Source organism: Rhinoraja longicauda, chromosome 14, assembly GCF_053455715.1.
Source record: "Rhinoraja longicauda isolate Sanriku21f chromosome 14, sRhiLon1.1, whole genome shotgun sequence".
Classification (NCBI taxonomy): Eukaryota; Metazoa; Chordata; class Chondrichthyes; order Rajiformes; family Arhynchobatidae; genus Rhinoraja; species Rhinoraja longicauda.
Window position 1 is genome coordinate 38,936,568 of NC_135966.1, and position 15,251 is coordinate 38,951,818.

The 15,251-nt window shown below is 42.7% G+C and overlaps 1 protein-coding gene across 1 annotated transcript in view; it reads left to right on the forward strand.

Annotated features, from left to right (window-relative positions):
* Window positions 1-15,251, forward strand: part of arap3 (ArfGAP with RhoGAP domain, ankyrin repeat and PH domain 3) — a 70,300-nt gene that overhangs the window by 25,513 nt on the left and 29,536 nt on the right. Inside the window, exons 12-17 of the mRNA XM_078411010.1 lie at window positions 628-781; window positions 3,114-3,216; window positions 6,915-7,113; window positions 8,098-8,161; window positions 10,441-10,604; window positions 14,256-14,468. Coding sequence (XP_078267136.1) covers window positions 628-781; window positions 3,114-3,216; window positions 6,915-7,113; window positions 8,098-8,161; window positions 10,441-10,604; window positions 14,256-14,468 — 897 coding nt within the window. The remainder of the gene's footprint in view (window positions 1-627; window positions 782-3,113; window positions 3,217-6,914; window positions 7,114-8,097; window positions 8,162-10,440; window positions 10,605-14,255; window positions 14,469-15,251) is intronic.

The window sequence follows — 15,251 nt, forward strand, 5'->3', positions numbered from 1 at the left end:
GCTGGCTGACGGTGCCTCGTGATAAATATAGACCAAAGCAGATTTCACTTTTTTTCCCCTGAGGTATCTGTGTGACATTGATATGGGCATAGATATTGCCAATTCTTAATCACCCTGAACAAACAGTAATGCGGTACAGGAATAACATGCAGGCCAAACTGGGTTGAGCCAGTGTGGTTCCCTTTCCAGAAATGAGAATTAGTTGGATTTCCATGAAAACCTAAAGTGGACATCATATTTCCCGAACACATCATGCTTTCTCCACTTTAGCTCAATAGATTCCCCAGTCCCAGGCTTAGAATTTATTTTTTATTTATTCATTATTTATTAGATGTCACATCCTGATAAAATTGACCATACCAATTAAAAATCTGTAGGCTCACTGTAGGCCTGGGCTCACTGCAAATTGACTGAGAATGTTCAAACGCATTTGGTCCTTGAAGGCTAAGTATAAGGTACAAAAAAAGCTTATCTTTGAAACACATTGTTGAAAAGACTAACCCTCCCATACAATAATGTTTTCCACTTTATTTTGAACAAGCGCAAATTATTTTATTACAAAGGAACTTTATTGAACTGTTTAATTTTAAAATTACCATGTACTTCATTGCAATTTTTTTTCTTCAGAATTTCAGAAGCAGTGGTGCACCATGGAGAAATCTCTTCTTTTTTACGAAACAGACAAGAACACTGAACCGATTGGCAAGATTGAAATGAATGATATAGTCTGCATAGGAGTGAATAGGCCACAGTCAATGGCCAACTCCATCCCAACAGACAGGTACAGGGAAATTGGTCAATACCCCTTGCAGTATTTGAATTTGAGTTTAGTTTATTGTCACGTGTACCGAAGTACAGTGAAAAGCCTTTGTTGCATGCTAACCAGTCAACAGAAAGACAATACATGATTACAATCGAACCATCCACAATGTACAGATACATGATAAAGGGAATAACATCAATACGTTTAGGGCAAGGTAACGCTAAAAAAAACCAATCAGAGATAATCCGAGGGTCTCCAATGAGGTAGGTAATAGTTCAGGGCTGCCTCTCGTTGTTGGTAGCATGGTTCAGGTGCCTGATAACAGCTGGGAAGAAAATGTCCCTGAATCTGAATTTGGGCTCTGTAGTATTAAATGAATCACACATGTCAGTGATATCAATGAAAAAGTTATGTAGGAAAATAACCGCAGATGCTGGTTTAAATCAAAGGTAGACACAAAATGCTGGAGTAACTCAGCGGGTCAGGCAGTATCTCAGGGGAAAAGGACTGGGTGGCATTTCTGGTCGAGACCCTTCTTCAGACAATGAAAAGGCTTGATCATACTTAACCTCAGTTGGTGGTTCTAAAGAAAGTTGTGAGTTATTTTCTATATGCCCTTCAACTTCGCTGAATCCTGCTGAGTTGGAAGGCAGAAATCAGAACCAAAGCTGGGGTCAGACGACAGTTCATGTGACTGACTGTTACGCTCTGGGGCACAGAGGAACTGGACTCAAACGCACGACTCACACCCAAGAGTCAATTTGGAGAAAATAAAGGCGTTCTTTAATTTTCTCATTAAAGGACATTGCGATTCAAACCAAAAACTCTAAACTTACTTAGCTACAAAAACATTATTTACAAAAATTACTTACTAGCTATACTACAACCGAGAGCACATGAATCACAAGACAAACTGGCACAGGACAAAGGGAGGCGTGGACTATATATACATGAGGTAAGGGCACACAGGTGGAAACAATCAAGGCGGGGCTGACAATTACAATGGCAGGAAGTCAAGGGACCTGAAATGAGAATCTAAACACAGAACATGACACAAGACTAACAGATCTGACGGGACAGTACACTGACCTTTACTACTGCACTCACTATTGAGTTCAGCGCAGGAGCACAGCTAGCTAGAGTACAGGAGCTGGATGAGAACATAGAACAGAACATGGTATAGCACAAGAAAAGGCCCTTTGGCCCACAATGTCTATGCCAAACATGATGCCAAGACCAACTCTTATCTGCCTGCACACAATCCGTATCCCTCCATCTGTGGAGCTAGACACACAAAAAATACACTTTTGTGACCAGTTTCACAAATGCCTGTATTTGTGATGTATATTCAGTTGAAGATAGCCATTAAATATGAATTATTTGGCTCGTGAGGGAAGTAATCTACTTATTTAACATTATTTTACAGTAAGTTATTGATTTTAATTAATTTCCAGTACATTTGTTGGTTTCCATGAAACCTATTTCTTCTATTTCTTGCTTTTTTATAGATATTTATATTGGTATTTATTTAGATTATTTTGCTGTTCTTCAGACTCAAAGACTCAAAGTCTGAAGAAGCATTCCCACCCCAAAGGTCACCCATTCCTTTTCTCTAGAAATGCTGGCTGACCCGCTGATTTACACCAGTATTTGGTGTCTATCTTTGGTGTAAAGCAGCATCTGCAGTTCCATCCTACATATTGATTACTAAACAGTACTAACATGGATAGACTCAAGGAACTGCAGGTGCTGGTTTACAATAAAAAAGACACAAACTGCTGGAATAAATTAACGTTTCAGGCAGCAATTCTGGAAGACATGGATATGTGATGTTTCAGGTTGGGATGGTTCTTCAGACTAATTGTATTAGTTTATTATTTATTAGTTTATTATTATCATGTGTACTGAGGTACAGTGAAAAGCCTTTCTGTTGCGTGCTATCCAGTCATCAAAAGTACTATACACGATTACAATTAAGCTGTCCACAGTGTACAGGTACAGGATAATGGGTATGATGTTTAGTGTAAGATAAAGTTCAGAAAAGTTTGATTAAGAATAGTTGGAAAGTCTCCAATGGTGTAGATGGCAGGTCAGGACCACTCTTGTTGGTGAGAAGATGGTTCAGTTGCCTGATAAGCCAATTTACCCGCCTTAAGGCAGGTAGGGGGGGAATATGCACCAATATATTATCATAGTAAATTTTCCAAGTTCGGTGCTGTTCACATTCTAGAATGTACTGTTTTCAGTCATGAAGTAATTAAATCTTCTTTAACTTAAAAATATGAGGACAAAAAGCCTAGCCTGGCTTTGGATCTTGCTTCAGTCTGTTTTATTTCCCTGTCTTCTTTAGGTTTCGGTACACATTTGAAATCTTTTTGGCTTCAGAAAAGTTCTTCCAGTTTGGCACAGACAACCCTGAAACCCTACAAACATGGACAAGCTCCATAGCAAAGGTACCTCTTGCTTCCAAATGTTCACTCATAAGCAATCATGTCATCTTTCTCCCATATTCTATGTTTAGATTAGCTTAGTTTATTATTGTCATGTGTATCAACGGAGGGTGAAAAGGTTTTGTTTGTGTGCTACCCAGTCAAATAAAAGACTATACATGAGTGCAATCAAGCTGTCCGCAGTAAAGGATAAAGGGCACAACATTCAGTGCAAGATATAATGTTGAAGTATGATAAAGTCCGATTAAATAAAGTTAAAATGTCTCCAGCGAAGTAGATGAGTGGTGAGGAACCGCACTCTAGTTGATGAGAGGACCATTTAGTTGCCTGATAACAGCTGGGAAGAAACTATCCCTGAATCTGGAGGCATAGGTTTTCAAACCTCTGTAATTCTCGCCTGATGGGTGTGCGGAGAAGAGGTGGTGAATTTTCCCACAACATTTCTCTGGGCATTACCATCATAGAATCATGACAACAAAGTCAACAGCACGACATCCAGAGGCTGCAACGGATCATTCGATCAGCTGAGAAGGTTGTTGGCTGCAATCTTCCCCCCACTGACGAACTGTACACTGCAAGGGCCAGGAAGCGAGCGGGCAAGATCATCTCTGACCCCTCTCACCCTGGCCACAAACTCTTCGAAGCACTTCCCTCTGGAAGGCAACTCCGGACTGTCAAAGCAGCCACAGCCAGACATAAAAACAGTTTTTTTTCCACGAATGATAGTTCTACTCAGAAACCAAACTCTGTAGTCTCTTTTTTGCCCTGGTTTATTTGCACCCACATGTTTAGACCATAATGTTGTATCCTTATTATTTTGATGTGGTTATGCTTTATTCTTAATTGTTAACTGTATGTTTGTGTTGTGAGCGGAGCACCAAGGCACATTCCTGGTATATGCATACTTGGCCAATAAACCTATTCATTCATTCATTCATTCAAAAGAGGCGGTGCAGTGGTGACCTGGAAATGCTGCGGCCTCAGAGATCCAGGTTTGATCCTGACCTTGGGTGCTGTCTGTGTGATGTTTGTATGTTCCCCTGTGATCATGTAGGTTTCCTCCCGATGCTCCAGTTTCCTCCCATATCCCAGAGACATACAGGTTTGTAGCTTAATTGGCTTCTGTAAATTCCCTTTAGTGTGTAGGATTGGAAAGTGGGATAACATGGAACTAGTTTAAGGGTGATCGATGGTCGGCATGGAAGCCTGTTTTCACGCTGTATCTCGAAACTAAACTAAATTTACCAAATCCTTCCTACTTTAGTACAGTGTGAAATCTGTACCAAACTTCACAGGAACCTGCTTGACATCTTAATTAAGTCACGAGTCAAGAGTGTTTTATTGTCATATGTCCCAGATAGAACAATGAAATTCGTACTTGCTGCAGCACAACAGAATATGTAAACATAGTACACTGTAAACAATATAATAAACGAGAGAGAAACAAAAGATCAGGTTTGTCCCTCCTCGGACCACTATCGGTAGGTACTCACCACTGCTGACAGGGAGCACCCCACAAGCCTTGCCGTTTCAGAGATGTTCTGACCCAGTCATCTGGCCATATTAATGTGGCCCTTGTCAAAGTTGCTGAGGTCTTTACTCCTGCCCATTTTTCCTGCATTCAACACATCAATTTCAATATATATACACTCACAAGTGTATATGATGTGTACACTCATATACACTCACAAGTGTATATGAAGTGTATACACCGATCAGCCAAAACATTATGACCACGTGCCTAATATTCTGTTGGTCCACCGTGTGCCGCCAAAACAGTGCCGCCCGCTGAGGCATGGACTCTACAAGACCCTTGAAGGTGTCCTGTGCTATCTGGCACCAAAACATTAGCAGCAGATCCTTCAAATCCTGTAAGTTGCGAGGTGGAGCCACTGTGGATCGAACTTGTCGATCCAGCACATCCCACAGATGTTCAATCGGATCGAGATCTGGAGAATTTGGAGGGCAGGGCAACACCGTGAACACTTCATCATGTTCCTCAAACCATTCCCGAACAATGTGTGCAGTGTGGCAGGGTACATTATCCTGCTGAAAGAGGACACTGCCATCAGGGAATACCATTGCCATGAAGGGGTGTACCTGGTCTGCAACGATGTTTAGGTAGGTGACATGTGTCAAATTGATGTCCACATCAATGGCCGGACCCACGGTTTCCCAGCAGAACATTGCCCAGAGCATCACACTCCCTCCACTGGCTGGTCATCTTCCCACAGTCAGTTTGGACCAGATGGGATAGCCTTCGTTGTCCTCGCGCATCGATGAGCCTTGGGCGCCCAACACCCTGTCGCCGGTTTGTGGTTTGTCTCTCCTCGGACCACAATCGGTAGGTACTCACCCTACTGACAGGGAGCACCCCACAAGCCTTGCCGTTTCAGAGATGTTCTGACCCAGTCGTCTGGCCATATTAATGTGGCCCTTGTCAAAGTTGCTGAAGTCTTTACTCCTGCCCATTTTTCCTGCATTCAACACATCAACTTCAAGAACTGACTGTTCACTTGCTGCCTAATAAATCCCACCCCTTGACAGGTGCCATTGTAACAAGATAACCAATGTTATTCACTTCACCTGTCAGTGGTCATAATGTTTTGGCTCATCAATGTATACACATACACACACACCTACACACAAAAAACAAACAATAGTAGTGAATAATAACAATAATAATAATCGTCTATTGTAGTTCAGAGCTTATTTGAGGTGGTCGTGTTTAATAGCCTGATGGCTGCAGGGAAGAGCTGTTCCTGAACCTGGACGTTACAGTTTTCAGGCTCCTGCACCTTCTTCCCGATGGCAGGTGTGAAATGAATGTGTGGCCAGGGTGGTGTGGGTCTCTGATGATGTTGGCTGCCTTTTTGAGGCAGCAACTCTGATAAATCCCTTTGATGGTGGGGAGGTCAGAGCCGGTGATGGACTGGGCAGTGTTCACAACCTTTTGCAGTTTTTTTTGCTCCTGGGCGTTCAAGATGCAACCAGTCAATATGCTGTCTACTGTACGCCTGTGGAAGTTCAAGAGAATCCTCACTGACATACCGAATCTCCGTAATCTTCTCAGGAAGTAGAGGCGTTGATGACACCCGTAATTAACTAGGGGTGTCACAGTGCACAGTGGTTTCTTACAGCATCAGAGACCTGGGTTCGATCCTGACAATAGACAATAGGTGCAGGAGTAGGCCATTCGGCCCTTCGAGCCAGCACCGCCATTCACCGTGATCATGGCTGATCATGCACAATCGATACCCCGTTCCTGCCTTCTCCCCATATCCCCTGACTCCGCTATCATTAAGAGCTCTATCTAACTCTCTCTTGAAAACATCCAGAGAATTGGCCTCCACTGCCTTCTGAGGCAGAGAATTCCACAGCTTCACAACTCTCTGCTGACAGTTGACAATGGGTGCTGCATGCATGTACTTTCTCCCTATTACCATGTGGGTTTTCTCCAGGTGCTTCAGTTTCCTCCCACATGCCAAAGACATACAGGTTTTGCAGGTTAATTGGCTTCTGTAAATTGTAAATTGTCCCTAGTGTGTAGGATAGTGCTAATGTATGGGGTAATTGTTGGTCGGCGTGGACTCGGTGGACCGAAGGGCCAGTTTCCACGCTTAGGTCTAAAGTCCACTCATTTCCAATATGATTCATCCAATAAAATGCTGTACAAACTGATGGCCTTTTTTCCCACACAGGGGTTCACTTGCGCCAGTCTGCACTGCCTGCTCAGTCGGCAGTTTGATCGTATCGGAAAACTGCAATATAAATCCATGCGGAATCCCGAGCAATGGAGGGAAGGGTGGTTCATGCTAAAGAAGTGCAATCTTACGTTCTGCTGCGACGAGGGAGGACCTGTGGAGGAGACCCTGCACCTGAAGAGACTACAGGAACTGAGTGAGTCACCAAGTCCAGTACATGGATTGGAACCGCTGCTTAAATCTGTTCCATGAATATAAGTAAAGGGGATTATCTTTTTGTGCATTAGCACAGAAATTCTTGTTATTAGTGTGCAAGGTGGCAGAGTGATGCAGTGGCAGAGTTGCGGCCTTACAGTGCCAGAGACTGGGGTTCGAGCCTGACTATGGGCACTGTACGTACAGAGTTTGTACGTTCTCCCTGTGACTGTTGGGGTTTTTTACCGGTGGGCCAGTTTTCTCCCGCATTCCAAAGACGTGCAGGTTTGTAGGTGATTTGGCTTCTGTAAATTGCGCCTGGTGTGTAGAATGTGAAACTGGGGCAGAAGTAGTGTATGGGTGATTGTTGGTCGGTGCAGACTAGGTTGGGCCAAAGGGCCTATTTCCACGCTGTATTTCGAAATGAAACTAAATCAAACTTAACTATCCTGTGTGTTTTTTGGAATAATGTGGATTCTATTGCTCTTCAGCAGAGAAGGTTACTGCAAACAGTATGCATCACGTTTACCAATCCTGACTACGGGTGCTGTCTGTGCGGAGTATGTATGTTCCCCCTGAGACCGCATGAGTTTCCTCCGGGCATTCCGGTTCCCTCCCACATTCCAAAAACGTACAGGTTTGTCAGTTAATTGGCTGTAAAACATAGAACTAGTGAATGGGTGATTGGTGCTCAGCATGTACTCAGCGGGCTGAAGGGCCTGTTTCCACACTGGATCTCTAAATTAAATATGTAATGTGGGGATTTAGTTTGGTTGGGGATGGAGAAATGGGCATTTTCAGAAATTTGGATGGGTGAATACTGTTCCTTTGTTGAGAATAGGCAATATTCAACTGTCAGGGCAGTGACTGAAACAAGGAGGGCTGATGGAAAGATGTCAATTTCTGTTGTGGTTTGTTCGAGGAAGCTCTATTCTGGGGAAATCTCACTTTCCACTTTTAACTGTTGTTCTTTTTCCTCGAACAGCTTTCACCATTCTGAATGAAAACAGCGAGAAGAAGGAAGTGTTACGGCTGGTTGACAAAGAACGGTGAGATGGGATCAAACTGAAAATGTTCTCTGATTTTTCATTTTTTGCCACGACTTCTTGCAACTTAACTGTTGCTGCAACTTTGCAGATTTCTGTCTTGTTCATGGCATTAATTGCTTTCTTGATTTGTACAGGTGTCAGAGGTTATGGAGAGAAGGCAGGAGAATGGGGTTAGGAGGGAGAGATAGATCAGCCATGGCGGAGTAGACTTGCTGGGCCGAATGGCCTATTTCTACTCCTATTCCTTATGACCTTGTGGCCTGATGACCTTAGGTACAGGGTAGTACAGATATATATTCTCCACACATGCTGGACCGCTTTTTGAATATGTCTGGGGCAATATTTATAAATTGAGTTCAAAGTTTGGAGGTAATTGTCGTACCTTTCAGAAAGATGGTTTATCCCAAAAAGGTCACCTTCAGATTTCTATTGAGTGCAGGATATATTGATACAGTTCACTATTTGATCCAGTAATAATCAGTCTCTTCGGCCCATCATTTTCATACCGATTGTCAAGTACATGTCTGTACTAATTTGATTTAACTGCATTTGACTTAGCAATACAACATGGAAACAAGGCCTTCAGCTCACCACATCCACATTGACCAGTGATCATTAACGCTATCCTACACGTTAAGGACAATTTTCCAACTTACCAATGCCAATTAACCTACAAACATGTATATTTTTTCAATGTGGGAGGAAACCGGAGTACCTGGAGAAAATCCACGAGGTCACTGGGAGAACGTACAAACTCCACACAGACGGCACCCGAGATCAGGATTGAACCCGGGTCTCTGGCGCTGTAAGACTGTGCTACATTGGTTTGTAGCCTTCCATGCGTTAGTGATTCAAATGTTTAGTAAGATACTTATTAAATGTTGTGCCTCTAATTTCACCACTGCCAATATGCTTCAGATTCCAACCATCCTATGAGTGAAATAATCCTTCTTGGGATTCTCTCTAACACTCTTACCCCTTCCCCTAAACCTATTCCCTCTAGCTTTAGACGCCTATGTTATGGTAAAAAGTTTCTAATTACTTACTCTGTCAATGCCCCTTATAATTTTTTTCCATCTGTAGGTTTGAGCCTTCTACACTACAACCCATTTATCTAGTGTATCCAGTCTCTCTTTAGAACTGAAATGGGCCATCCTAGCCACGATGACTGTGAATCTTAAATACATTATATGGTACATTGGATGCATAAAACTAGTTGCAGATAATCTGAAAAAACCCCATAAACTGCTAGAAATAATCATCGGATCAGAAAGGAAATACCATCACTACTTCGATCCCCATCGATGCTGCCCAACATTCAGAGTATTTCAAATATTTTCTGTTTTTATTTCAGGCTTTTCTTGCCTTTATTCCATTAGTGAGAATAGATGAGCGATGTGCACCTCATGTCAAGGCTTCTCCAAGATCTCTTGGCCTCCAAGTTTATCTTGGCATTATGTTTGGCACGGACATTGATGGCCAAAAGATCTGTTATTGTGCAGTACTGCTCTCCATCCCATGTTCTCCGTGGTTCTTATGATGGAGTTTCATAGTAGAAGATCAAAGGTTTATCAGTTTGGCTGTGTGAAAATTCGGCAAAGGTTTTCAAGCATCTGTGCAGACGGGACTTCCTTCATCCTCTGCCCTCCGTCTCTGTGTCCTGAATCAAGATAGGCCAGGGATTACTCAAAACTTTGGGGAGGTCTTTGGGGAGATCTATTTTTCCCTCTCAACCCCATCATCTTGTATTCTCCCTTTAAACTTTGATGCACTTACTAATCAAGAACTTATCAAACTCCACTTTATATATATCCAATAACGTGGCCTCCACAGTCATTTGTGGCAATGAATTGCACAGATTCACTACCTTCTGGCTGATGAAATTTTTCCTCGTCTCCATTCTGAAGCTACGTCCTTTTATTTTGAGGCTGTGCTCTCTGGCCCTGGACTCTCCCAGTATTGGAAACATTCTCCCCACATCCAAAACATTTTTCATTGTTTGATAGGTTTGATAGATTTTCATTGTTTGATAGGTTTCAATGACACCCCCCGCCCCTCATTCTTCTAAACTCCAGCGAGTGCAGGCCCAGAACCTTCAAACACTCCACATCCATCAACCCAATCATCAATGAGTGGAGAATTTCCTTGAAGTTCTTTGAACATTGACAACAGAAAATGACATGAAGTCCACAGAGACAATGGCAAGCAATGGAAAGGTGAAATATTAACATTGGGTGTTGTATCTGGATGTAACCCTGTCTCCTTCTGTATGTCTGCAGAACATTGTATCTACATGGCGTGACACGCCTGGATTACTCGGTGTGGTGCAGTGATATTCAGAGTGCAGCAGGGAGTCGGGGGGATGCACTGTGTGACCAGCAGCTCAGCAGAAATGATATCCCCGTTATCGTGGACAGTTGCATCGCCTTCATTACACAATATGGTGAGTGATGGCCACAGCGTAACCTATCAAGGGGCATATATGGGAAGGAACTGCAGATGTTGGTTTAAACGGACGATAAACACACAAAAAACTGGAGTAAGTGACACAGGCAGCATCTCTGGAAAGAAGGAACGGGTCTGAAGAAGGGTCTCGACCAGAAACGTTACACATTCCTTCTCTCCAGAGATGCTGCCTGTCCCGCTTTATTGAGGGGCATAATGGTGCACCAATTGTGTGCTGAAGTAAGAGCCAATCCCTCTTTATGATGTAAAATAGCAGGGTCATGGCCATAGTCATCTCAACACAGATGGTAATAAAACTAGAGGTTGTAAAGCTGTAAAGCTAATTCCTGGATAGACACAAAGTTTTGGAGTAACTCAGCGGGTCAGGCAGCACCTCTGGAGTAAAAGGATGGGTGACATTTCGGGGCAGGACTGAAGATGGGTCCTAACCAAAACATCACTCATCCTTTTTGTCCAGAGATGCTGCCTGACCTGCTGAGTTACTCCAGCACTTTGTGTCTATCTTTGGTATAAACCAGCATCTGCAGTTCTTTGTTACCAAAAATTAATTCCCGGGTCAGCCCAGCACTTCGTCAGTGGCACTTGGTATGTTACTGGAGATTGGTTTAGAGATACAGTGAGGATATAGGCCCTTCGGTCCACTAAGTCCATGCCGACCAGCGATCACCCATACACGAGTGTATCTCCTGTGCACCATTAACCTTCAAACCCGCAGGTCTTTCCAATGTGGGAGGAAAGCAGAGCACCCTGAGGAAACCCATGCAATCACAGGGAGAACGTACAAACTCCATGCAGACAGCAACCCTAGTTGGATTTGAACCTGCGTCTCTGGCAGTGTGAGGCAGCAACTCTACCGCTGCGCCACTGTGCCATCTTAAGATGACGAGCAAGGGTAATGAATTTCTAAAGGGGCTGTGCCAGCCACGGGTCAGTGCTTAGCATATTCACGTCTGAGATCAGGAGATTAGTGATTTAGGTTCTCACCAGAGGTGTGACACAAGAACTACCTGCACCGGTCAGGCATTATTGAGTGAGCAATGTGCTGTCTGAGAGACTGTCCTACAGATGAGCTGGTAAAGCACCAGCTACCCACTGAGGCAGATGCCAAATGTCCCTCAGCATTATCTCAAAGAAGAGAATATGAATTATTCCCAGTGGCAAGGGCAGTATTTATCACTGAACAGAGAGCGCTGAAGTAGATGATCCAATCGTTTGCTTCATTACAGTTGCTTGAGCATGTTCTGGGTATATTCACTGCGCTCATACATTATGCTGGTGAGAACACTTCATTATATGTTAATTCCTCTATCCTGTAAAGAACATCTTAAAATCAAAATTTCAGGGATTCAATAAGGGAGCCGATGTTTAACTCAAATCAAACATCTATCATGTTAGGAATTGTCTCCAATAGACATTGACAAAAAGATGAACATGGAACTTTGTGCTGAAAAAGGCACCCAGTGCTGGAGTAACTTGGTGGGTCGGGTGGCATCTCTGGAGAACATGGATAGGAGACGTTTCGGTCGGGACCTCTCTTCAGACCAGACCTGAGTTATCACCTATCCATATTCTCCAGGGATGCTGCCTGACCTGGTGAGTTACTCCAGCACTTTGTGCCTTTTATTTGTAAACCATCATATGAAGTTCCTTGTATGTGTGCTGAATTTTGGGCAGATGTACACTCCTAGTATACACAGCTTGTACTGAAATTTCAAGAATGAATTCAGGGTTGTGATTCAGTTTCACATGTCTTAGATAGTTAAGCAATGAGTTGAAGTTTTCAAGATGGCAGAGGAGACTGAGAAGGTGTAGGGAGAGAAGGTTGGATGGGTGGCATGATTAAAAGAGTAGGGACAGGCCTAGCAGAACACTTGTATGAAAATGGCAGAAATGTGGAACACACTCATGGATGACAATTCATGCTGGGTCAGTTGATAATCCCAAATCTGAGATGTGCAGGGATAGCTCATATTTCGGGCATGATCTGATGGAACTGACTAAAGTGCAAATTGGCCTCTTCAGCTCTAATGATTAGTTCCCCACTCTTTGCTCTGAAACTATTTGTGGTGGGGCAGAATCTCAGTAAAACATGACTTTGAAGCTTTCCACAGGAATACCATTACTCGGCCTTCAAAACCAATGCAGTGGAATATCAGTTGTTTTGTGTTTGCAGCAATTTAACTAACATGCAGTCATCTTTAGTGATGTGATAGAGTGCTGCCCAGGAGGGTTTTATATATTCTCGGTTGGATGGAATTTCAACCCTCAGCTAAAGGGCAGCTCTCCATTCATGAGAAGTCAAGAGAGCCAGAAGTGTTTAATTGTCATATGTATCAACAATGGAACAATGAAATTCTTACTTGCAGCAGCACAACAGGCCTGTAGCATCATACACTTAAATCATATATAATAAACAAAAAAATCAATAAATTAATAACCCTAATACTAGTATAAAATTCCTTACTGCAACCCAAGACAGTCCATAGTTCATCGGTAAGTGTAGGAAGGAACTGCAGATGCTGGTTTAAACCGAAGATAAACGTAAAATGCTGGAGTAATTCAGTGGGACAGACGCCATCTCTGGAGAGAAGGAATGGGTGATGTTTCAGGTTGAGACCCTTCTTCAGACAGTTCATTAGTGTTGTGACGTGTTCAAGAGATTGATGATTGTTGAGAAGCAGGTATTCTTAAACCAGGTGGTCACGCTTTTCAGACTTCTATACGTTCTTCCCCACGGTGGGAGCGAAATGCGAGCATGGCCAGGGTGGTGTGGATCTTTGGTGATGCTGGTGGCTACCTTTTTGAGGCACACAGCTATCATCCAAGTCGACAATGGGCTTTCAACTGGTGAATGCCAGACGGGTATAATCTCCAAAAACAAATAAGGGCCTTTTTGAAAAGAGACTTTTGAAAGTAAAGGAAGCGATTGGTGAAAACTAGATAAATAATTGATATTATAAAATTAACAGTTCATGTCCTGAAACTGAAATGTTTTACAATAATTTGAGATGTAAATATGTAATGACAGTGACTTCATTGAACCTTTGTCTGTATATTGATCCTCTCTACTAACAGCAATGTGCAGTGGTTCAATTTTACATTCAGGACGTCTCTTTACTTAATGAGTGGGATGTTTATAACTGAATATTGAGCCTGTGATGAGAGAGGGATAGTCTATCACTGATGATGCTTGTGTCGAAACAGCACTGGAGTTGTGTATTCAATTTTTCCATCAGCCTACCTTGCACTAAATAGATTCAATAAACCCTTCGTAAAGAACAGTCTGTGAACAAATGGATAGAAGTGTATATGAAGGGACTTGTTCCACAATAATAAGGTTGCATGAAGTCTTTTCACCAATATATTCGGCAAGAATAGAGTGCAGATTGATCTATCTCAAGGTCTTTTACCCAAGCTGGGAAGTGCACTAAAATGAAATGGTGCCAATGACACAAGGTTCTGGCTTCACTTTGAACTGCTGGCATATTTAGGACAGACAATTGCCTCCACAAATTACAGACTGCAGGCTGAAATTCACCTTTATGTGGAGAGCTGACATAGGAAGGTGCACTAGCAGGGCGAGCTACAGCTGTGTGTGATCGTGTTTTCCATCCACTGTTTCCCGCAGGGCTGTGTCACGAGGGGATCTACAGGAAGAACGGAGCCAAGTCACGAATCAAACTCCTGATGGAAGAGTTCCGCAAGGACGCCAGGAACGTGAAGCTACGAACAGGAGAGCACTTCATTGAGGATGTCACCGATGTCCTCAAGAGGTTTTTCAGAGAGGTGGATGATCCAATCTTTCTGTCGGAGCTCCATCCACAATGGAAAGAAGCATCAGGTAAGGTGCCATGTTACAATGGTGTGGGACGATGCCTTTCACATTCCTAGATTGTCTTCCTTTACTAGAACTTAATTTTTACCAAAAATATACGTAATCAATTATTTACAATAATTTGAACACTACGATCAAACTCACCACCGTAATACAAGTAAAACAAATATTCTTAATACTGAACATTAAATACCTATTTCACCATCCTTATTAAGGATACATTCCACCCCCGCAGTGCCCAGCGGTCCCTGAAATCCCCCAGGGTGCCTGTGGACAGTGCTTAGTCCATCTCAAGTACCACCCGGGCGTGAATGACTAGAACCTTATTGGAGGAGCCTATTTGATTACGTTGGGGGTCAGCTATGAGATTTGCTAGTGCACCTTCCTATGTCAGCTCTCTACTTACACGTGAATTTCTGCTGTCGCTGTGAATGTATTTGCACATTTACTGAAAGAGTTTCAATACACTTTATTTGGAAATACAGAAAGATAGGGCCCCCCAAATGTCATTGTTCATTCAAATAATACAAATAGATAACCTTACCTTAATACTTCAGGTTAAATTTATCAAATCGCCCAAAATATTTGTTAAGAGAATCATTACATGTTATCCTGAGCACATTTACACAAGAAAACTGCAGATGTTTCAAATCTAAAACAAAAGCAGAATATTCTGGGCATTCTCAGTAAGTCAGATCGCAATTGTGGAAAGAGAAACAGAATGACATTTCGGGTCAAAGAACTTTCATCAGCAGAGTTCTGACAAAGATCCTTCAACCTGAAATGTTA